At 38.2% G+C, this 24,160-nt stretch overlaps 1 protein-coding gene across 1 annotated transcript; it reads right to left on the reverse strand.

The window, feature by feature from the left end:
• Positions 1-1,236: 1,236 nt before the first annotated feature.
• Positions 1,237-15,811, reverse strand: LOC107581480 (dimethylaniline monooxygenase [N-oxide-forming] 5-like). Its single transcript, XM_016267058.1, has 10 exons — positions 15,689-15,811; positions 9,915-10,083; positions 9,488-9,620; positions 7,760-7,948; positions 7,314-7,479; positions 6,992-7,134; positions 2,622-2,821; positions 2,126-2,481; positions 1,912-1,984; positions 1,237-1,837 (listed from the first exon to the last, which is right to left on the reverse strand). The coding sequence occupies exons 3-10, from the start codon at positions 9,617-9,619 to the stop codon at positions 1,465-1,467; spliced, it is 1,632 nt and encodes a 543-aa protein (XP_016122544.1). The 5' UTR covers position 9,620; positions 9,915-10,083; positions 15,689-15,811; the 3' UTR covers positions 1,237-1,464.
• Between the last annotated feature and the right edge of the window lie 8,349 nt (positions 15,812-24,160).

Raw genomic sequence — 24,160 nt, forward strand, 5'->3', positions numbered from 1 at the left:
TGTTTTATAATTTACTACAATACTGAAGTGCAGATAATTGCCACTATTTGCAACAAGTAGTATACTTGATAGTAGAAATCTAGGTATTTGCACTTAGTGTAAATAGCATATTGCTAAAAATACTGCTATTTTCACTTAGTGAAAATAGAATCCATTGCTAATACGAGATTTGAAAAGGGAGGAAAAAAAGTTCGGCAAAAGATGGGATCGAACCCAGGTCGATGGCGTCAAAAAGCCAAAGGCACACATTTATTCATCTGCGCCACTGGAGCTGATGATTTACAGTCACTTTTAACTAAATGTAAATAAACACCCTGTATTTTTTATTCCAGAGTAAGGGCAATTCATATAATATATATAAACTGAGCTACTTTAATGCAATCCCCGAACTTTCTACCAGGACTCTGCTGTTCTTCGGCTGGTTCTTCCTGTATACGTTGATTGACAGATGTCTCGTCCAGTCAGCGGTGAGTGATCCCAAACCAATGGCGCTGTCTCAAACTATACCTACCTCTTCCGGTTTGTCTGATTTGTCGTTGTGTTTTCTGACTTATTTTGTTTTCGAATTTTTCATTGTGTTTTCTGACTTGTTATAATGTTTTCTGAATTGTTGTTGTGCTTTCTGAATTGTTATTTCGTTTTTTAGACTTGCATTTGCGTTTGTAATTTGTTATTTTGTTTTCAGAATTGTAATTTGCTTTGCACTTCTCGTCCACCGTAAATTAGTTAAAAAAATGATTACAAATGACAGCTAAGTCCTGTTTTCTTTTGCCACTTACATGTCCCAAGGCTTGATTTTTATTAAAGCTTTTTTTCTTTTTGGTACGTCAAGGTCACATTAAAACAGTCTTGGAAAAGTGTTTAACATGTACTCCTGTCCCAGACGTTTAAGCTTTAACTATGAAAATCTATTATAATAAATAGTACTATTTTACATTTATTGTGTGGAAACCCTGAAAAATATTGACTGTTTTCTCAATTTTTTCACTATGATAATTTTTTTTTGTCATGTTTAAATGTGTGAGAGAGAAACTAAATGATATGTAGGCATGGTAATAATCATCATCTCATCTCACAATCACAAAATAGCAGCCCTGACAGACCCAGGCTTCTCCAATGACTTTTTTATTTAAAAGTATATAGAGTGATGAAAATGCGGACACTTTTCTTCTGTGATGATTGTCAAAATACATATTACTATATTACCTGGTTGAAAAACAAAACAAAACACAAAAAAGATAATTATGATGTCTAGATATATGGCAGAGTACTTGTTTTGAGATAAATCTAAGAACAAAAAATACACTTGTTTGACAACAATGTTTGATGAGAATTTAAAATATAACTTATTACATGGATTATAAAAGATAATGAACTCCAAGAATTAGATTAAGAAACAATTAGGTTACATTTTAAACGCAAATCAGAGCTACCCAAAAATTGAGTGTGGGATATCTATGGGATCTAACTGATATTCAGAAACAGTGGGGTCTTCTTTTGCATTGCCATTAAAGCAAAAATCATTGCAGCCCCTCCTGACAGGCCCAGCCAAAAAAATAAACTGAAGGATGAAGGTTCTGGAATGGGCCGAGTCTTCATGGGTTTGGCCACACGATCCCATTGGGTAAGGATGGCCTGACGGGCACCTCTCCAGTGCCCCGGTCCGCTCAGTCGAAACTGGTAGGGAGTACAGGGCCCGAAGAAAACCCTTAAACCAACAGCAGGGTCCCTCAGGAGCAGCCAAGCAATGTTGGGACAGACGCCCACTTCCTTTGCTATTGTGTCTAGGTAAGGGATGTAGTTCACTTGAAGGGCAGCCAGCTTGGGACAGGGGTAACTGTAGAGAGATAGCAGATTAACTGTCAAAATAAAACCTATTTGAAATGATCATCCAGGTGAATAAATAATTACCTCTTTAAATTTGCTTGTATGTCTTTCTCAATTATTTTATCCATTTTCTCAGCTGGAGGAAGATGGTTTAGTCCTTGAAGAACAGGCAAATTAATATTGAATTTTTTTTTTTTACCCATAATCACATAAAAATATGTTTCATATGATTCTCTATATTTACTTCACCTACAAATCACAAAATTATTTTTTCCCATAACTTATGGTTGCTCATTACCTGCAATGACCCTGGTGGCCCAGCGTGCCTGTAGCTCTACAGCTGGCATGATCGGCCCTTTGGTCAGCAGCAGGCCCATGATGGCCAGTGTTGGATGCTCAAGAGATGGAGGGAAGACTCTTCTGTAGAGTTTCATATCTCCATCAAAACCAGAGTTTAAGGAGGTGGGGAGGAAGGGGAATCTATAATCATATCCTGTGCATAAGATCACTGCATCAATCTTCTCTTCAACAGTCCCATCATCAAAGACAACTGTCGAGCCTTGAAACTTCTGCACATTTGGCTTCATCACCAGTTCTCCTACCAGAATGCGACCTGGAAGGTCATCGTTTATAATGGTACGCTGATCGAGAATCCTGGAATCAAAAAAATAAAAAATGGGTAAAGGTCACTGTGAATCATGAGGTAATTTTTAAACTCTCAGGGCTTTACTTTAATCATCAACAATGAAAAGAGTTTGGTAAGAGTCTTTGAGGATCATGTTTTGACCCTTCACCTGTGAGCAGGCTGTAGTCCATACAGCTTGTGGTCGTGTCTCTGATTGAGGCTTCTCTCTCCAATCCAGTTGAGCAGAGCTCGAGGCAGGAGGCTGTAAATAAGATCTCGAACTCGTCTGACCATCGTCATATCTTGAGGAAGCCCTTTACCAGCCATGCGACCTATGACCCAAGCACCTTTCCGGGTACTCAGGAATGTCTAAGAGAATGGGGAACAGGAAGACCAAAGCAATTTGAGAAATGGAAACTGAATTAGTAGATAGACATGAGTGAATGTAAGCTTGTCAAAATAGGAGAATATTAATGAGAAACAACAGAGTAACCACATATTCGGAACCGAGGGGGTAAAATGGAGGTAATAATCAGCCATATGGACACAGAGTTTGATGACATATTGTGCATTCATTTAGCAGGGGTAGATCTAGAAACTTAAATTTGGCATGAAATGGAAATCATTTTTGAATTGGATCGTTGCTGTTTGGTAATTACTGCAATCTCATGTGAGTGACAGGCTGTTGAACTGGAGAGGTTATTGTAGATGTTGTTGCGACGAGGAGGGTAAGTTATTTTGATGCAATATTACAAGGGGATATGAATTAAAAAAATAACTATTATGTGCACAGATACATTATTTATAACAAACTGCATTACATTAAAAATGATTTCATGGGAAGTTTAATGTACATTATTTATATACATACTAATTAATGTATATTTATATTACTGTACTTTGCTATATTACCCCCAAAATTTTTAACCATTTACAATTATTCATTAAAAAAAGGCAAATATCTATTGTATTATGAGGATGAATTTTATATTTGTTTTTGTTAGATAGGTAGTTAGTATGCTAAATTAATTAGTCATATACTTATTTTAGTATTATGCTGATATATGCTAATTATGACATTAAATGGATTAATAGTGTCAACAGTAAGTGGTTACATATTGTACCTTGGAATTCTACCATAATCCATTACTTTTGAAAAGTATTTATTTATTTAGCTGTCGGGAAGGTTGCAATTTGATTTAATATTTAATTATTTAATTTGAAAATAATCAGTTGGATCCTGTCACAGCATCACCCTGTTTGGACTTTGTTCATTGATCTAGTTTCTGTCTCCCCTACATTGCCTTAGTTAGTTCACCTGTGTCTTGTTAATATATTCATTATCCTCGTTTGGTCTGGTATTTAAGTATTTAAGAATGTGTTTGCACCTCACGTTCTGCTGTTTTTGGACTACCTGTTCTTCAGTGTTTGTGGAATAAATACCCTATTTGGATTTATCTTCTTTCGAGCACCTTTACCTTCATCTCGCAGCAGTGTGATAGAATAACTGCCCACAAAAAGAGAGCATCCCATTGTGTTTACCCCGTTTATTTTTCTCATTTTTGCCAGTCTTTTACTTTTGTTTTCATGGATTACCTCCCCGCCGTCAACCTGCTCTGCATGGAGCAGGGGAGCTGCTCCCTCGAGGAACACCTGGAGGAATTGCCTGTCCTGACCTGTCCTGAACTGTCTACCTGTCTTGAATTGCCTGTCCTGTCTTGTCATGACCATGGTGGTCAGTTTTGAACAGTTTGTCCACCCTGAACTGTCTGTCACCCCTGTCACGACTACGGAGGTCATTCCCCTGTCCACCACGCTCCCAGTGTTGGGAGTCGCAAGTTAGTGTGTGTGGGCGGCATACACCTTCCTGGAGGTCTGTCTCGAGCTCCAACCCAGCCTCCCTCTCCTGACCCCTCTCCTGTGTTCTCAATCAATAGATGTGCTCGACTTGATGCAGTACTGCGCAGGCTCAGAAATTTTGGACTCAGCCGGCGCAGTTTCTCCAGAGCAGCTGCAGGAGCTTTAATGATGACACAGCTGTTTCACGATTCTGCAAATTCAGCTCATGACAACCATCACGTGGGTTTTGGGTTTATTCTAACATCCTCAATTCCAATAATGCTCACAAATCTGTGTTTTAAAACAGTAAAAGCTTAGTCACAGTGTTATATTGAGTCATGTTTTCAAAAAACACTGATAAAAGCATATTTACCCTCACTTAATTGGTATTTAAATAGTATTTCTGTCATGACAGCTCTCGGAGTGATTTGCATGGTAATGTACAGTACATGACAATGTTAATGTATTTGGTCTTGGCAGAATAGATCTGCTACGCTGCTGCTGTTGCTGCGGCAGAGCAAGTACAGAGACTTGCTACTGCCAGTACATCCACAACATGCTGCTGTGAGCATGTAAGAAATACTGCTGCTGCACATATGACTTGAATAACCCCCCACAAAGCAGGGGACACCAAAATGAACAATACAAGCCAATATGTGCAAGTCGCTGCGTATAAGGATATAACTGCATCAGTGCACATACATGTGTCCACACACATGAATATTAACAGACAGGATAGACAAGACACCCCCCAGAAAGCAGATCTATCGCCAAGATATATGTACTGCTGCTGCTGCTCCAAAGAGCCATGTGAACCGCATATATTGCTATCTATGTGTGCCTGGGCTACCACGCCAACCAACTTAACGTTATTGGCCTTTGGCTATGTGTGCCTAGGCTACCACGCCTACTGGCTTAAAGGGTTAGTTCACCCAAAAATGAAAATTTCTATCATTAATTACTCACCCTCATGTCGTTCTAAACCCATAAGACCTTCGTTCATCTTCGGAACACAAATTAAGATATGTTTGATGCTCTCTGACCATCGCAAAAACAGCAATGTAATTACCACGAGCAAGGTCCAGAAACGTAGCAAGGAGATCGGTAAAATAATCCACGTGACATCAGGGGTTCAACCGTAATTTTATGAAGCTACGAAAATACTTATTGTATACGCAAAGAAAACAGAAATAATGACTTTATTCAACAATTTGTCTCCTCCGCGTCACCCTAGCACCATTTTGGAGAGTATCCACTGAACGTAAACCGTGTATGCTGTTCTCTGTCAGCTATGCCATGCGGATACGCATAGTGCAGCTGACACAGAACAGCATATGCTGTTTACGTTCAGTGGATACTCTCCAAAATGGCGCTAGAGTTTCATACCAGAACTTTGTATATGTTTATGTTGAACTTTATTCTTGAACTGATGGCACTGTATTAAGCAGTATAAAATAGTGTTTCTGTTGCTAATTCCACCCCTGATTGCAAGCGGCTACTCTCGCAGATCGGTCTGCGCAGTGCTGTATGATGTCGAACACACCTATTCTCTGTCCCTCTGCCGCTGCTTCCTGCCAGCCCCTCAGCCCACCATCTGTGTTGTGGGTTCGCTGTGGATATGCCAGTCTCCATTGGCGATGTGGCTAAAGGATTCCTTGTCTCTGCCTCCAACCTCTGAGTCCCGGACTCTGCCTTGGTCCGTCGAGCCAGTGGCTCCACCATGGCTCCTAGCTCCCTCCTCTCCGCCTTGACCCATCAGTCCACCAGCTTTGCCGGGCTCCCTCGTCCCTCCGGCTCCGCCTTGGTCAGTTGTCGACCATCCGCTGCCTCAGGACTCCACTACTCTGGCTGCGCATCGTCCCTCCGTCCCTCTGGCTCTGTCAGGCTCCTCCCTACCTCTAGCTCTACCTTGGTTCTCTGTCGCTCTGGCTCCACCTTGGTCGCCTGTGCCATCTGCTCCAACTGGGCCCTCCGGATCCTCCTCATCACCTTGGGCTCCTCTTCCACATGCTCTGCCGCCGTCAGTCGGCCTCCTGGAGTCGTCAACCCTTCCTCCACCATGGCTCCTCCCTCCATAGGCTCCACCGTGGGTCCTCTTCCTGGCTGGGCTCTGGAGCTTTTCCCGTCTCCTCCTGCTCCGAGCTCCTCCTTTGTTCCTCCCTCCATCTGTTCCACCCTGGCTCCTACCTCCGTCATTGCTGCCCTGGTTGTCTGCCTGCCTTTCTGCCAGCCCTTTGCCATCCCTCCGCCGTCTCCTGACCATTTTCTTCTCTGTCAATCACCCTGTGCATTGACCTAGTTTCTGTCTCCCCTTGACTGCCTTAGTTCACCTGTGTCTTGTTAATTTAGTCATTATGCTAATTTGGTCTGGTACTTAAGTTCCTGTCTCCTCAGTTTGAGTTTGTTGTTTATTGTTTGTACCTCTCGTTCTGCTGTTTGTGGACTACCTGTCCGTCAGTGTTTGTGGAATAAATACCCTATTTGGATTTATCTGCTTCTTTCTGCGCCTTTACCTTCATCTCGCAGCAGCGTGACAGGTCCTAAAAAATGACACCTATCACTCAGTTGCTATTTGTCTGTTACTTAGATGCATTCCCCTTCATATCTCCATATGATTTTGACCCTGCTGAGAACCTAAAACAATCTGTACAAAAATATCAGACTTATATATTAGATATTAAACTATTAAATCTCGCTTGCCTTCTCACATGCTCTGCTGAGCTCCACGGCAATGTCTCCACCAGAATTCCCAATCCCAACGACAACAACTCTCTTCCCAAGGTAAGGATCAGGTTCCTTATATTCCCAGCTGTGAATTATTGTCCCCGAGAATGTGTCAATACCTGCAGCACATAACAATAAACAATAAAAGTTATACAATATATTGATGTTTCCATGTATGTACATTTCATTAAATCCATAACATGTATAGAGCCTTACAGGCAATTAGTATTACACACAGTGCTGAATGCCGCACATTCTGTATATATGATGACAGAGTGCTGTAATATCAGGTGAGCACCTGGGAAGTCTGAGAGGGGTTTGATGGGTTGTGTGTAGTGTCCTGCACACACTAGCACACCGTCAAACACATGTGTCTCCTCTCGTCCATCTCTGTCCACGGTCACCACCTCCCACTGACCAGAGTCAGAGAAATTAGGCCTTTGTCTCACACTGCGAACTGTGGTCTGAAATACACCCAACCACACAGAGCCTGAATGCTACCTGTCATCTTTACACAGAGAATGCTGTTTCAAACACTCAAAACACACAATTATCTGAGAATAATTTTCCCAAGCAAGATGTGTTCCTGGAACGTCACTGTTGTCTAATAGTCCTAATCCCAAACTCAAACCATAAAATCTAATCGGCTGAAAGGTACGTTTGCCATGACCAATGAGGATGTAAACCTGGAGCATTTCCTACTAGGTGAAATCTCAGCAGATGTGATGTCATGGTGTTAATTACCTGAAAGCGAATGTGTTTGAGCAAGTGGAAGTGCTCAGCATAGAGTTTGAGGTACTGCATGATCATAGAGTTGTGCATGAAGTTGGGGTAATGATCCGGCACAGGGAAATCACTGTAGCACATCATCTCTTTAGAGGTGTTCACTATGACAGAACGATAAATGCTGCAACGGTCTGCCTCAGGTTTTTCCTGTGAATAAACAGAGGGATACGGTCAATGACTTTGAACAGATTAGCTTTGTAGCTTTGTAAAGTTTTGTTTAAAGGTAAAGTGTGTAATATTGTTCATTGTTAAAATACTCTCTCTTATCCCATCATAATATGCAGCAAAACATTAAGTAAGCCATCTGAAGGATTATTGTCCCCAAAAGTGTAAACAAAACCAACTCATTGAATAGAGTTTGGAGCTATCTGTTTTTTGACCAATGGCAGTTGGCGAGAGTGTGAAAGACAACAACAACAATAATAATAATACATTTTAAATTGTGATTTTTCTTCCATACAGAAAATGCAAGTTAAACAGGTCAGAACAAAAAATATTTAGAAAAAAACATTCAAAATGAAAAAGAAATTACCATAAAAAGGTGGTGCAACAATAATTACATTAATTATTATAATCTATAAGCTATAATTTATGTATAATCTATTAATAAATGCTGTTTTTTGAACTTTCTATTAATCAAATAATCATGAAAAAATATACCATGGTTTCCACAAAAAGATCAGTATGACACTGAAGAGTTACGTAATGGCTGCTGAAAATTCAGCTTTTCCTTCACAATAAATTCTATTTTAATATATTCAAATATATTAGAAAACTTTTATTTAAATTGTCACAACATTTCACAATATTACTATTTTTACTGTATTTTTGTTACAGTATTTTTAGTCTTGGTGAGCATAAGAGACTTTACAGATCTTCTTTATGCCCCAAGAGCTTGTAACACTCCAAAGAGAAAGGAAAAATTTAAATCGCATCATATGACCCCTTTAAAGAGTTTTTATATTTTATATATTTAAAGCGAGTTTTTTGGGCAGTGTAGAGTAGCGCTTGTTGTTTGTCATTTCTTCGAGCACAAATGCAGACATGGTTTTATGTTTACGCGGCGCGATGCAACGCAACGTGTAAAAAGACAGTATAAGTCATTATAATCCCATTATAATCCATAATTATGTCCCCACTGGATGCAACGAATGCCTCGTTTATAATGGGTTTTTATGTTTTTGAATCATCGTTCCGGCCTGACAGGGCATCACAATATGGTGAGGGGCGTAACATTTCCATCACACGCTTGAGGTATACAGCCAATCACAACGCACTGGATAGCTGGCCAATCAGAGCACACCTCGCTTTTCAGAACGATGAGTTTTGCAAAAAGCTTTGTACACGTTTCAGAAAAGCGGGGCATAGAGGAGAAACAATAATGTACAGTATGTGGAAAATAATGTGTATTTTTTACCTTAAACCGCATAAACACATTTCATTACACCAAATTCACAAAATAATGTTCTTTTTTAGCAACATCATATGACCCCTTTAAGGCATCGGCTTCTGGCACCTGATCTTGTATTGCTTAGATTACAGTGTGCTAAAAATCATTCTTGTTAGTTAGTCATTTTCCAATTCATTTTGGTATCATGGATGGCACAGAAATGACACACTTCACCTTTATTGCTCAGTTGTTCAAACTGCAAACATTAAATGTTTAAAATGGAATTAATTTTCAACCTTAAACCTCCAGAGTCCTCCAATATCATCACTGCTCTCAAAGCACACAGGCTCCAGCCCTTCATCCAAGCAGCATTTGATGGAGGTCAGTCCAGAGCTGCCTGTTCCAATCACAGCCACACGCTTAGCCATGCTGCCAGTATGCATATAGGAGACACGGATCAATCACTTGAAGAAAACACATGGTGATAATGCACACGTTTATGAAAAACATACTGTTATACTAGTGTCTCCTCAGTTGTGCACCTTTGATGAGGTATTCCAGGAATCATTCACAATGTTTGGCATGGATGTGCAGCATTTAGTCGTTAATCATTAAAACACACACAAACACACACACACACACACACACACACACATGCAAGACAGACACCAGTCTAAACATATGCTGCAAGCTTGACACTTATGACACAAATATAAATCTAACCTTTAAACTGAAGATGGTATCAAGCCCTCAGCATTCAAAAATGCCCAAAGGATGTTTTTCTGTTCCAAATAGTTAGAGCAGCTTTCCCTGGCAACCGTCTTATTGAAATCAGCCTGTAAGCAATTGAGCGTTTCTGAAGTCTCAAAGAAGAGGGTGGTCTCAGCTGCCACTGGTTTAAGGTGGATCAAACCGAAATGAAAAATTATGGGGAAAAACAGCATAGGTTAAGTGCTGAAGTCAAGAATGTTCAAACATTATCACAGACATGCAAGTCTTTATCTTTGGGTATTGTCATAAATGTTATCAGAAAACCAAAGATGAGTCCATTGGTTTTTCACAATAGTCTAAAACCTGTAGTTATTAATAAAACAAACATATTATTTGCAGAGGTCGCCTATATTAAAATAACATTAAAAATGCATATGGTTTGTATTTGGGCAATAACGACATGCATCACATGTTTGTGTTTGTTCACAAGCTGAACTAAAGCTGAAAGCTCATGAAGAATAATAAGGTGAAAGAGCTTTAGAGGGTGGGGTGATATATGTCCCAGGGTTAACCCTTTACTTAAAGAAACAAATCAATGTTTAACATTGAATATCAGATGTGTGCCAACTGACTAGATTTTTTTTTTTTCAATAATGGAACCATTTCAGTTCAGATATTATAGCCCTACAAAATTAGATACTATAAACCGAGATCACATCTACCCTTCTAAGTGCCTGAAAACCTGAAAGTTGTGGAAAGGATAAATAGATATGTCTACATTACTGAAAAGAACTGTGTACTGAAAAGAATGAAAAACATCACTTATTGGAGAACATATGTTATATTAGTATTTAATTATGTAACTTGGAGGAAGTTTCCTCAGTTTTCTCTCTGAGAGTCTCTGTGTCGTAAGAGAAGAAATAATAATAGTAGATAAATTTCATCATCATCAAAATCACTGTGGTTTATTTAATTTAATGAGAAATGTATGTGAAATTGTAAAGGGATAGTTCATAATTTATTTACTCTCATGTTGCTCCAAACCTGTATGATTTTCTTTTGTTTCTATTGAACGTATATGAAGTGTGCAATTTTTTTGTGCAAAAAATGTCAGTGGCCACTAAAACCTTTATTAAAGTAAATCATACAGGTTGTCCTTTAATTTGAACAAAGCTTGAAAACTAACAATTATTTTACTGATATTTACTAATAATTGGCAGTGTGATCCTCATTATTTCCAGCAGAGGTCATTGCAGCATTACAGTTTTGAGTGTTTAATCTGGTTTAATCACAAAAACAACATCTTTCAGTTTAGTACTTGTAGCAATCAGTTTATTTAGTAGCAAACAATGTAAGATACTGTCATGAATCTGGTCCATGAACTTCCGTCTGCTTATGATCAGAGGTCACCCTTTCCATTTTCATTGACTCTCGCACTACACACTGTTGCATATCATCCCGGACTACATATCCCATCATTCATTGCACTGATTGCACACAGCACTGATTGCACACAGCTGTTTCACTGATTGCACACAGCACTGATTGCACACAGCTGTTTCATATCACTCACTCACTATTTAACACTCACTCTGATCCCTTCCCGCCGCCGAGTATTGTATGTGCTTATCGCAAGCAGTGATAGCTACTTTACAGAGCCCTCGTTAGTTTCCCAGCCCAGCCCAGCCCAGCCCAGCCCAGTCCAGTCCAGTCCAGTCTAGTCTAGTCTTGTCTGATCGTCATGAGTCAAATCGAGTCACAGTTTATTATCTTGAATCTGGTCAAGTCACAGCTGATACTCATGAGTCTAGTCAAGTCACAACTGATCGTCAAGAGTCAAGTCTAGTCACAGCTGATCTTCCTGAGTTCAGTCAAGTCTCAGCTTATCTTCATGAGGCCAGTCAAGTCACAGCTGTTCTTCATGAGGCAAGTCACGTCACAGTGGATCGTCAGGAGTCAAGTCAAGTCACAACTGATCGTCAAGAGTCAAGTCTAGTCACAGCTGATCTTCAGGAGTCAAGTCAAGTCACAACTGATCTTCATGAGTCCAGTCAAGTCTCATCTGATCTGCCAGAGCCTCGTCACATCTCAGCCGTTCATCCGGAGTCACGTCACGTCTCAGCTATTCATCCAGAGTCATGTCACGTCCTGTCTGTTACACCCAGATTCTCAAGGTCAGCCTTTCGGTATCCCAGTCTGGTATCCAGTGTGAGGGATGCACCCCTGGTGTCTGCACGCACAGCTGGTATCCCCAAACACTAGGCCGTTTGCGAACTCCCTGCTTGTCCCGTCATGGTTATGGAGGACGTCTGTGAACTCTCGTCCCATCCTGTCACGGCTATGGAGGCCGTCGGTGAACTCTCTGCCTGTCCTGTCATGGCTAAGGAGGCCGTCTGTGAATCCTCGTCCTGCCTTGTCATGGCTATGGAGGCCGTCTGTGAACCCTCTGCCCGTCCTGTCTATGGCCATTTACGAACTCCCTGCTCGTCCTGTCATGGCTATAGAGGCCGTTTGTGAATTCTTTGCTTGCTTTGTTTCGGCCCAGGAGGTCGTTTGTGAACTGTTGTCCTGTCCCGACCCCACTGATTGCACACAGCACTGATTGCACACAGCTGTTTCACTGATTGCACACAGCACTGATTGCACACAGCTGTTTCACTGATTGCACACAGCACTGATTGCACACAGCTGTTTCACTGATTGCACACAGCACTGATTGCACACAGCTGTTTCATATCACTCACTCACTATTTAACACTCACTCTGATCCCTTCCCGCCGCCGAGTATTGTATGTGCTTATCGCAAGCAGTGATAGCTACTTTACAGAGCCCTCGTTAGTTTCCCAGCCCAGCCCAGCCCAGCCTAGTCTAGTCTTGCCTTGTCTGTTTTCCCGGTTTCTGATCTTTGCCTGTTTTCTTGAATTTATCCCCTCTAGTTTCGCCCTTTTGATTTTGTTCGCCGTTCGTTGACCTACGCTAGCCCTAGGATCATTCTTGTGTCTTGCCCGCCATATACCTGTTTGCCATTGTTCGATCCTGTGTTTCTGACCTCTTCTGCTTTAATAAAAGCTTGCACATGGATCCGCACGTCTCACGTCTTGTCAGCCCCATTACAGATACATATTTCAAATCATCCTGGTTGCTTTAAAAGATATGTTACAGTAATACATTAGTAATTACAGCAACTACAGTTGTCACCTTAGAAAGTACACTTAAATGACTTGATACTGACTTAAATTCCATAATGTTCATAATCATATCTTTCCGGTGTGTTATCAAAAGTTGTGATGACAAGTTGACAAACTGAAACCACTAAGCAATGAAGTATATTTGGATATATTTGCTTACCCCTATGCTTTAATTAACAAGTACAACTGACCATGACATCCTCACCTATTCTTATTCCAGAAAAGTCGTTGGGATTGGTTGGGGTTTAGGGGAGGGGGAATGTCTGAACTAGTTGATGCACGAAATTGTATTTTGTATTTCAAATACATATTTTAAATAGCCTACATGTATCTGAAATACTGCCCATTCCTGGCTCGATCTTCTTTTTCTATCATTATCTTTTGGTGTCATTTTTCAACCACCTGTATTATTTTCTTCATGCTCAAAGGTTGAGAGAGAGACCATAGGTTCTGTATGACTTAGCCTACTGAACCTGTTGTGTTTGTTCATCAGCAGGTTGTTGTTTTTTTGCAGGTGGTGGAGTAATATTTGCTGCCTGCACTCTAAAAAGTAAAGTATCTTTATTTGCACTGATGTTTCATGAAGAACATTTAACATCCATGGAATCTTTCCACTACACATAAGGTTCTTTATTGTGAAAAAAGGTTCTTAGATAATTCAAATGTTCTTCACACTAGGTAAAAATGGTTCCGTTCACTAAAAGTTTCTTTGAGGAACTAGAAATGGTTCTTCAATTGCATCACTGTGAAAATCCCCTTTTGGAATCTATATTTTTAAGAGAGTGCCCTGTCTTTGTATCTTGCCGGCTTGTTTTACAGGCCATCGCTTTACATTTCTCTGTGTCACGGCAGAGAAGAGTCAGGATCCAAGTGCGAGTGCAAAGGTAAGGTTTATTTAGTAATCACAATAACGGAGACACAAGGTGATAATCCTCGGGTCCTGGTCAGAATCAGAGCTCCACTGAGAAATCCCTTCAAGCACTGTGTTGACCAAACCAAGGAGAAGGCTGAAGATCCGTACCCAGACTGAGCGAGAACTGGAAACAGAGAACTGACAGGGAGACAGGAACATGAGAATAACGAACCGACAAACACACATTGAACAGAGTGGCCTATAAAGGGCTCGCTAACGAGTTGCAGCTGGCACGCTCTGATTGAGCACCAGCTGCAACCACTAACGAGTGACGTACGCACATACAAGCACATGACAAGACGCAGAAAGACCGTCCGGACCCATGAACCGTGACACTCTGTTTTATTTCTGATGTGTGACTTGTGTTGTCTGTCTCTATCCATCATCAGATTTGATTTGGCAGGTGTTTTGCTATCTGTCTTATTCTCCTTTTCTTTCCTCAGATCCACCTCCACTATAATTTCCACACTCTATCCAGGATCTTCATTTTAATAAAAAAAAAACGCCAGTGCTGCTGTCACACCTCTTTTTTTTTTTTTTTTTTACCTCATCAGGTAGAGTTTGTTGCTCAAGTTCCTCAAACTCAGCCATCAATGGTTCTGCTAAGTGAAGAAAGATAGCCAAGCTTCCATCTCATCTTTGCAACTGTGATGGTTATTCCTCCACCTCTGTATCTTCTGGAGGGCTCTGGTACATTCATTGATTGGTTGCTGTACTGTCTAAGTGGTGTCTTAGCAAGAACATGCTTAAGTAATCGAGACATTTGCACAGTAATATCATTTTTTACAATGGATCAAAATAGTAATAAACTTATTTTCTATAGTGCCTTTAAAAGTAACATCTTTAGAAAAAGAGAATAAGTAGAATAAGGCAAATAAAACATACAGTTATACAACAATGCATTAATAAAAGTGAAATACCGACACAAATAAAGTACCAAATAAAAACAAACTATCAAAAATTTAACAAATAAATAGAAAAAATAAGACAATTACAAGCTTTAAGGGAAAATTTAAAAACACTAAGGAATTCTGCTTGCCTTATCTCGGCAGGCAAAGAATTAGTTTTGGAGATGTTAATGAACTTTTCAGCCACCAGGAATGACAAAACATAATCTGGCAATATTTCTAAAATGATGTTTTGGCAGTGTTCTGAACATGAGGAACAAAACCCCATATTTTTTTCAGTGTAGAAACATTACAGACTCGGTATTATGTAACTGGTGGGGTGAACCAATGAGCATTACCGTTTTGCCACTGTTTATGGCTGCTGAAAATTCAGCTTTTCCTTCACAATAAATTCTATTTTAATATATTAAAATATATTAGAAAACTTTTTTTTTAAATTGTCATAACATTTTACAATATTACTATTTTTACTGTATTTTTGATCTAATGAATGCAGTCTTGGTGAGCATAAGAGACTTCTTTCATAAACATTATCTACCCCAAACTTTTGAATGTTATTGTATTAAAACGGCAGGGTATAAATTATTAAGGCATCGGCTTCTGGCACCTGATCTTGTATTGCTTAGATTACAGTGTGCTAAAAATCATTCTTGTTAGTTAGTAATTTTCCAATTCATTTTGGTATCATGGATGGCACAGAAATGACACACTTCACCTTTATTGCTCAGCTGTTCAAACTGCAAACATTAAATGTTTAAAATGGAATTCATTTTCAACCTTAAACCTCCAGAGTCCTCCAATATCATCACTGCTCTCAAAGCACACAGGCTCCAGCCCTTCATCCAAGCAGCATTTGATGGAGGTCAGTCCAGAGCTGCCTGTTCCAATCACAGCCACACGCTTAGCCATGCTGCCAGTATGCATATAGGAGACACGGATCAATCACTTGAAGAAAACACATGGTGATAATGCACACGTTTATGAAAAACATACTGTTATACTAGTGTCTCCTCAGTTGTGCACCTTTGATGAGGTATTCCAGGAATCATTCACAGTGTTTGGCATGGATGTGCAGCATTTAGTCGTTAATCATTAAAAAACACACACACACACACAAACACACACACACACACACACACACACACACACACACACACACACACACACACACACACAGACACGCACACACACACACATGCAAGACAGACACCAGTCTAAACATATGCTGCAAGCTTGACACTTATGACACAAATATAAATCTTATCTTTAAACTGAAGATGGTATCAAGCTCTCAGCATTCAAAAATGGCCAAAGGATGCTTTTCTGTTCCAAATAGTTAGAGCAGCTTTCCCTGGCAACCGTCTTATTGAAATCAGCCTGTAAGCAATTGAGCGTTTCTGAAGTCTCAAAGAAGAGGGTGGTCTCAGCTGCCACTGGTTTAAGGTGGATCAAACCGGAATGAAAAATGATGGGGAAAAACAGCATAGGTTAAGTGCTGAAGTCAAAAATGTTCAAACATTATCACAGACATGCAAGTTTTTATCTTTGGGTATTGTCATAAATGTTATCAGAAAACCAAAGATGAGTCCATTGGTTTTTTGCAATAGTCTAAAACCTGTAGTTATTAATAAAACAAACATATTATTTGCAGAGGTCGCCTATATTAAAATAACATTAAAAATGCATATGGTTTGTATTTGGGCAATAACGACATGCATCACATGTTTGTGTTTGTTCACAAGCTGAACTAAAGCTGAAAGCTCATGAAGAATAATAAGGTGAAAGAGCTTTAGAGGGTGGGGTGATATATGTCCCAGGGTTAACCCTTTACTTAAAGAAACAAATCAATGTTTAACATTGAATATCAGATGTGTGCCAACTGACTAGATTTTTTTTTTTCAACAATAGAACCATTTCAGTTCAGATATTATAGCCCTACAAAATGAGATACTATAAACCGAGATCACATCTACCCTTCTAAATGCCTGAAAACCTGAAAGTTGTGGAAAGGATAAATAGATATGTCTACATTACTGAAAAGAACTGTGTACTGAAAAGAATGAAAAACATCACTTATTGGAGAACATATGTTATATTAGTATTTAACTACGTAACTTGGAGGAAGTTTCCTCAGTTTTCTCTCTGAGAGTCTCTGTGTGGTAAGAGAAGAAATAATAATAGTAGATACATTTCATCATCATCAAAATCACTGTGGTTTATTTAATTTCATGAGAAATGTATGTGAAATTGTAAAGGGATAGTTCGTAATTTATTTACTCTCATGTTGCTCCAAACCTGTATGATTTTCTTTTGTTTCTATTGAACATAAATTAAGTGTGCAATTTTTTTGTGCAAAAAATGTCAGTGGCCACTAAAACTTTTATTAAAGTAAATCATACAGGTTGTCCTTTAATTTGAACAAAGCTGGAAAACTAACAATTATTTTACTGATATTTACTAATAATTGGCAGTGTGATCCTCATTATTTCCAGCAGAGGTCATTGCAGCATTACAGTTTTGAGAACATTTGGTTTAATCACAAAAAACAACATCTTTCAGTTTAGTACTAGTAGCAATCAGTTTATTTAGTAGCAAACAATTTAAGATACATATTTCAAATCATCCTGGTTGCTTTAAAGGTGCTGTATGTAAGTTTTTGACTCTACTAAAGCATAAAAATACCATAATATGTTTGCAGATATTTAAGAAACATGCTAAGTTAACATACTTGTTTATCTGAAAAACAATGCTACAGTCAGTTATTCTACTTTGAAAATGTGTGTTCCGGGCCGGAATGTAGGTCTCTGTTTTGGTTTGTGAAACCCGCCCACTGCCAGTTTACCCAAATGTATTTCGGGACCCTGGGTTGCCAGTTTGCGGAAAACACAGCGTATTTAATTTCATTCATCATCAAGTGCGCTCGTCCCTGTTGGTGTCGTCAATCTGGCAACCTGCCTGTGCATCAAATCTGAGGAGGAGGGGCCGGGTGAAAAAAACCCTCTCCAATATTTTGAATTTGGACTGCAAAACCCAGTTCAACCACCAGTTCAACCACTCGGTGTCAATCCTACATACAGCTCCTTTAAAAGATATGTTACAGTAATACATTAGTAATTACAGTAACTAGGCCTACAGTTGTCACCTTAAAGTACACTTAAAATACTTAAATGACTTGATACTGACTTAAATTCCATAATGTTCATAATCATATCTTTCCGTGTGTTATCAAAAGTTGTCAAAACCTCTAAGCAATGAAGAATAATAATTAGTAGAGAACTACTAGTAGGACATCTAGTGATGATCATGTGAAGCCACAGGTTAAAAACTCTAGACAGCCGCACAGATTTATATTATTTTGTCGTGGCTTGATCCAGAGATGGGCATAAATACGTATTTTTAATATAGAATTTTAATAAAGCGCACACAAAAACTGCCTGCCATTGTGTGAGTGTGAATTTGAATTTCCTTTCGCGCCATTCTGCACTAGGGATGGGCGATACTTCTTATTTTATTTTCGATCCGATACCGATATTTTCAAGCCCAGTATCGTCGATATTGATACCGATACTTCTAAACTAAACTGATCTTTTAAATTATTGAAAGAATATATAATCAGTAATTATACTCACTTAATATTAGCTTTTAAAGCCATGTTTTTTTTAACATTTCATATGCCTTTTTTGTTTACTATAATTGTATATTTTAGCCCTTTAATGGGGCAGTAACCTCAAAGGTGCAACTATACCCCTAAAAGTGAGCATATTAGTACAATACAAGTACGCATGTTTTAAGAGTAGATAAGTTACAAAGGTGCTCCTTTGAAGGTACCTCATGAAAAATAAACATGGTGTTACATAAGTACTAAAATGTATTATTATTATTATTATCAGGGTAAATTTGTGTTTACTGCAGTTTTACTACAAATACTGTGGTAAACTGTGGTTACTGTAATAAAACCATGGTTCATTTTTGTAAAAGGCTGCCAGGCTGTTGTACCCCTAAAGGTGAAACTTTAGCATATTTTTTTCTGACAGATTTATTAACAGCAATTACAGAACATAACACAATCCATTTGAACTTTTAACAACCAGTTTAAATAAATTTACTTGCACAAACTAGCCCATTTAAAATAAATATTACATGTACACAAAAGTTTGGGGTCAGTAAGATTTTGTAATATTTTTCTCATGCTCACCAAGGATGCACTTATTTGAGAGAAAAAAAAAAACAGTAAAAGCAGCAATATTGAGAAATATTATATTATATATCAGCATCATTACTCCAGTCTTCAGTGTCACATGATCCTGCAGAAATCATTATAATATTTGCTGCTCAAGAGACATGTATTATTATTGCTGCTTTATATTTGTGTGGAAACCGTGATGCATTTTTCTGAATTAATTTTAAATATAGTAACAATGTAATGTAATGTAATAATGTGGCAATGCTTCTGATGCTTTCGGGAAACACAGCCCTATTTGAACGAGCACTGTGAGCCATGCTTCAGCAGCGAATGCTGTGCCTGTGATTGATTGGTTCTGACTTTCAGCATTTGCGTGTGTTCCGATGAGCAGGAGAAATGGTTCTATTTAACACAATTATTCGTTAATATAGTCTCTGGTGAAACTGATTGCAGGGATATAACTAAAGACAGGACAAACGAACAAAAACATAAAAACAACTGGCGCCATTGTCCATTGTCCACAACATCAGTATCAAAAGTATCGATACTTAAGGATCGATCCGCCCATCCCTATTCTGCACTTATAATAAGCGCAATCGCATCAAGCACATCACACTCCTCGTCCATGCTTCTCTAGCCACTCCAACTTTCCAATAATTCCTACACACTAAAAGCTGCACGTGATTGTCATATCACTAAGTCCTAACATGCACACTTGACAAGCTAGTTGATCAAATAAAAAACAACAACTGATTAACTATCAAAACTGCTTGGCTAATGCTATTTTTCCACTTGTCGGTGCTCTACTGTTCTTTCATGTTAACTCAAGGCAAATACGAATGATGCTTTAATCAACAAGTACAATTGACCATGACATCCTCACCTTTTCTTATTCCAGAAAAGTCGTTCACCCAATGCCTAATGGAGTTGTACATGAATGTTTGGGTTGGGGTTGAGGGAAGGGGGCATGTCTGAACTAGTTGATGCATGAAATTCACACCTAACTGGTGGGGTGAACTAATGAGCATTACCGTCTTGTCACTGTTTAGACAAAAAAGTGTCAAATTTCTAGACATCAATTTTTAATCACAGAAATACACAGAGAAAGAAAGGACCCAGCCACATTAACATCAGGCTTTGAATGTATATAAACCTGGGTGACATCTGTGTTAAAGTAAAATTTGATACCAAGTAAAAGTTGACCAAGAGGATAAATGTAGATGCTAAAAAGGGCCCTTAATTGATCCTTGAGGAACACCAAATTGCACAACACCAATATCAGACCTGCAACCACCGACAGCTACAAACATGCTTTCGATCTAAGAGATAGGACTTAAACCAGCTTAGTGCAGTATCAGAAACACCAAAGACAGACTCTAGTGAGTAAGTCAATTTGAATGATCAACAGTGTGTCGAAAGCGGCACTGAGATCAAGAAGAATCAAAATAGAAAGGCAGCTAGAATCAGTAGTGACCTTAACTAATGCTGTTTCAGTACTGTGGAGTTTATGAAATCCCGGTTGATGACTAATCAGTTACCAAACATCAGATATCAGCTAATGAATGTCAATGCTCTTATACTGTATGTCTGCATGATGCTGATACTTACACATTAATTAATTTTATGTAAACTTATTAATGTAAAATGATCAGACCTGTATATCACCGAATCATTTATTCTGCAGGGTGATTTACACCACTAACACAAATGTTTGCTACTCAAAAGTGTTACGGAGAGCCGTGAAAACATGAAGTGTCTAGTCTATCAAGCATTTCCCCATGAACACACTGTGCTACATGATATGGGGCCTGTCAAAAATGATGTATGCACCAAAATACAAGGGCAGAAAATAAATATTTTGGTACAAGCTTGAACAAAGTCTCAAAGGAAGGGTTGACAGTTTATATTGAAACATGACAAAACTACATTCTTAAATGGTTTTCCTTAAAAGTCTCACATCCTGTTCACACTACATAATAGAACCAGATTATGTTTTGTTATTTGTTCTATAACACAGGTTTCTTTTCATACAGATTAACCTGTCCCACACCTTCGTATGGAAAAACTTACCGCAATAAAACATCATAGGTTGCAAGTGGTGCAAGATATTGCTGAGCTTCAGAGCTTACTGTAAAACCGATATCACGCTGAAGAAAAGTGGAGTTTCCTGCTTTACAGTGCCAAAGACTTACTCACAAGATTAGATGTTCAAAGAAAAAAATAATTCAAAGACACAAAGCCATTATGTCTTCATATTTATTTAGAAAATACAATCACATTATGATGGATGTAGAGTATATTTTACATCACAAATATAATCAACAGTCATAGCAGGCACCACAATAAGCTTATGAATATCCCTTGTAAATTTGACTTTGGTGAATGTAAATTGCCATCAAATGTCAGATTGTGAAATAGCTGGTGAAGCCATTTAAAATGACTGTACACCCAAAACACGTGAATTAAATAAAAACGTCTTCCATCTCTATCTCCTAAAGAAAAAATAACACATGGTCCCTAGCAAACAACCATCACCAAAACAGCACAAAGTTATTGCAATTTTAAAATAACATTATTGGTTGCCATCTCAATTGTTATATTGCACAAATGATCAAACGATTAACAAGAAATAACAGTTATTGCGAATGAAAAAGGTGCATATGGCTCTCTTAAAACAGTCAAAACGCCCACAACCTTCACCAGAAACTTATTACTGTGAATCATTTTGAGAGCATGTGCTGTCAGAGAAGAAATATTTCATATCAAAGAAAGAAGAAACATCTCTAGATTTTGGGGTGGATTTGTCGAAATATCTTTGATGCCACAGTGCTTTAAAAGAGGAAGACCTATGACTGGATAAAGCTGACAGTCAGCTTGACAGTGTTTCAAAAGTCTCTTTCAACTGATCAACCAGCCTGAAAGGGTTGAACAGAATGTGAGAAATTCTCATTAAAAACACATGCAGACATACACATGCTGATAAAAAAAAAGAAAGAAAGAAACTGAAATGACAGAATTGACATCTGCCTGATACTGAGACTAAAGAGAAAAAAAACGTGGAATGAAAATGAACTGGAAAAAAATACACTATTATTATCACATATACAGTATAATGCATAATATGGAGAGACACTGTAAAATACAGAGTTATCAAACACTATATTGTCTATATATGTGACCCTGGACCACAAAACCAGTCATAAGGGTCAATTTTTCAAAATTGAGATTTATACATCATAACATAGCATAAATAAGATTTCCATTGATGTATGGTTTGTCAGGATACGACAATATTTGGCCGAGATACAACTATTTGAAATTCTGGAATCTGAGGTTGCAAAAAAATCAAACTATTGAGAAAATCGCCTTTAAAGTTGTCCAAATGAAGTTCTTAGCAATGCATATTACTAATCAAAAATTAAATTTTAATATATTTACAGTAGGAAATTTACAAAATATCTTCATGGAACATGATCTTTACTTAATATTCTAATGATTTTTGGCATAAAAGAAAAATCAATAATTTTGACCCATACAATGTATTTTTGGCTATTGCTACAAACATACCCCAGCAACTTGAGACTGGTTTTGTGGTCCAGGGTCACATATAATCTTTAGTTTTCCTATTCAGTTCTTTTGCATAACCAGTGGAATGTAATAAGATGTAATATATATCTTGGAAAGAATGGGTTTGGCTATTCCAGACATTTCTGTGAGGACAAATGTTAACTGTTGCCGCAATGTTGGAAGCCAATTTTCTATAATGTCAGTGCATGTGTAGCATTAAGACTGTGCTCAGTGGAATTAAAGGAATAGTCCATATATTTTTGGCCATATAAACATACATGAAGAAGTAGTAGAATGACAAAATTATTTTCAATTGTCAACAACTAAGTCTCAAAATTGGAAAGAATCCATGCAAAAACACAAATGGGAAAGTCAAGACTGTGCTCAGTGGAATTAAAGGAATAGTCCATATATTTTTGGCCATATAAACATACATGAAGTAGTAGAATGACAAAATTATTTTCAATTGTCAACAACTAAGTCTCAAAATTGGAAAGAATCCATGCAAAAACACAAATGGGAAAGTCACCCCCCCCCTTTTCTTACTCACTTAATTGAGATAATTATTTGAAAATTTCAACATCTTCCTCCACTAACACAAAAGGTTGCATCAGTGCTTTGATAACACCATGTTTTTTGCACATGTACATGGCAAGACCAAGAAATTCTAGAAGTACTCTTAAAGGAACAGTTCACAGCTCGAAATGAAAATTTGCTAAAAATGTACACTCAGGCCATCCAAGATGTAGATGTTTATTACAAACACAGTTTTTCTCTTCACAAGATGTTAACTGATGAACTGGAATCGTGAGGATTACTTGGATTATTGTGATATGGCACCCATTCACTGCAGAGGATCTATTGGTGAGCAAGTGATGTAATGCTAAATTTCTCTATATCTGTTCTGATGAAGAAACAAACTATATTTTGGATGGCCTAAAAGGGAGTAAATTTTCAGCAAATGTTCATTTTTGGCTGAACTATTTCTTTAAGCACCATGTAAAGACTGGTACATAAATGGTTATCACTCAGTACAATGATATATTAAAGTGCCATGATTAGTAATATTACCAGAGTACTTCTTAGTCCAGTCTGACAACTTAGCAGAACTTTAGTCAAAATTATGGCCAACGTGGTGCAATTTACACCTGCTTAATGCTACCAAATGGTCATTATGACAGGTTCTCCTGTGATATATGGCAACAATTTGCAGCACATCATGTGATTTATGGCTCTATAATTACAGCTGTGGCTTTAACCCAATTAAAAACCAGCAAATTTGAATAAGACCGTAGCAAAATACAGCAAACTTCTACAGACCAATAAGACTGCGTCAAAAAGTGCAATAAAATTTAACAGTGGTTAACACGGTCACAAAAAAAGCACAGAAAAATGAACAATTTCACTCTTTTGAGACACAAACACAAAACAGCTTTAAAACACACAAAATACTTTTTCAGAGGATAGATATGTGTAATGAGGAACCCTATACAACCCTT

This window comes from Sinocyclocheilus grahami, unplaced genomic scaffold, assembly GCF_001515645.1.
Source record: "Sinocyclocheilus grahami isolate Dianchi unplaced genomic scaffold, SAMN03320097.WGS_v1.1 scaffold35.1, whole genome shotgun sequence".
NCBI lineage: Eukaryota > Metazoa > Chordata > Actinopteri > Cypriniformes > Cyprinidae > Sinocyclocheilus > Sinocyclocheilus grahami.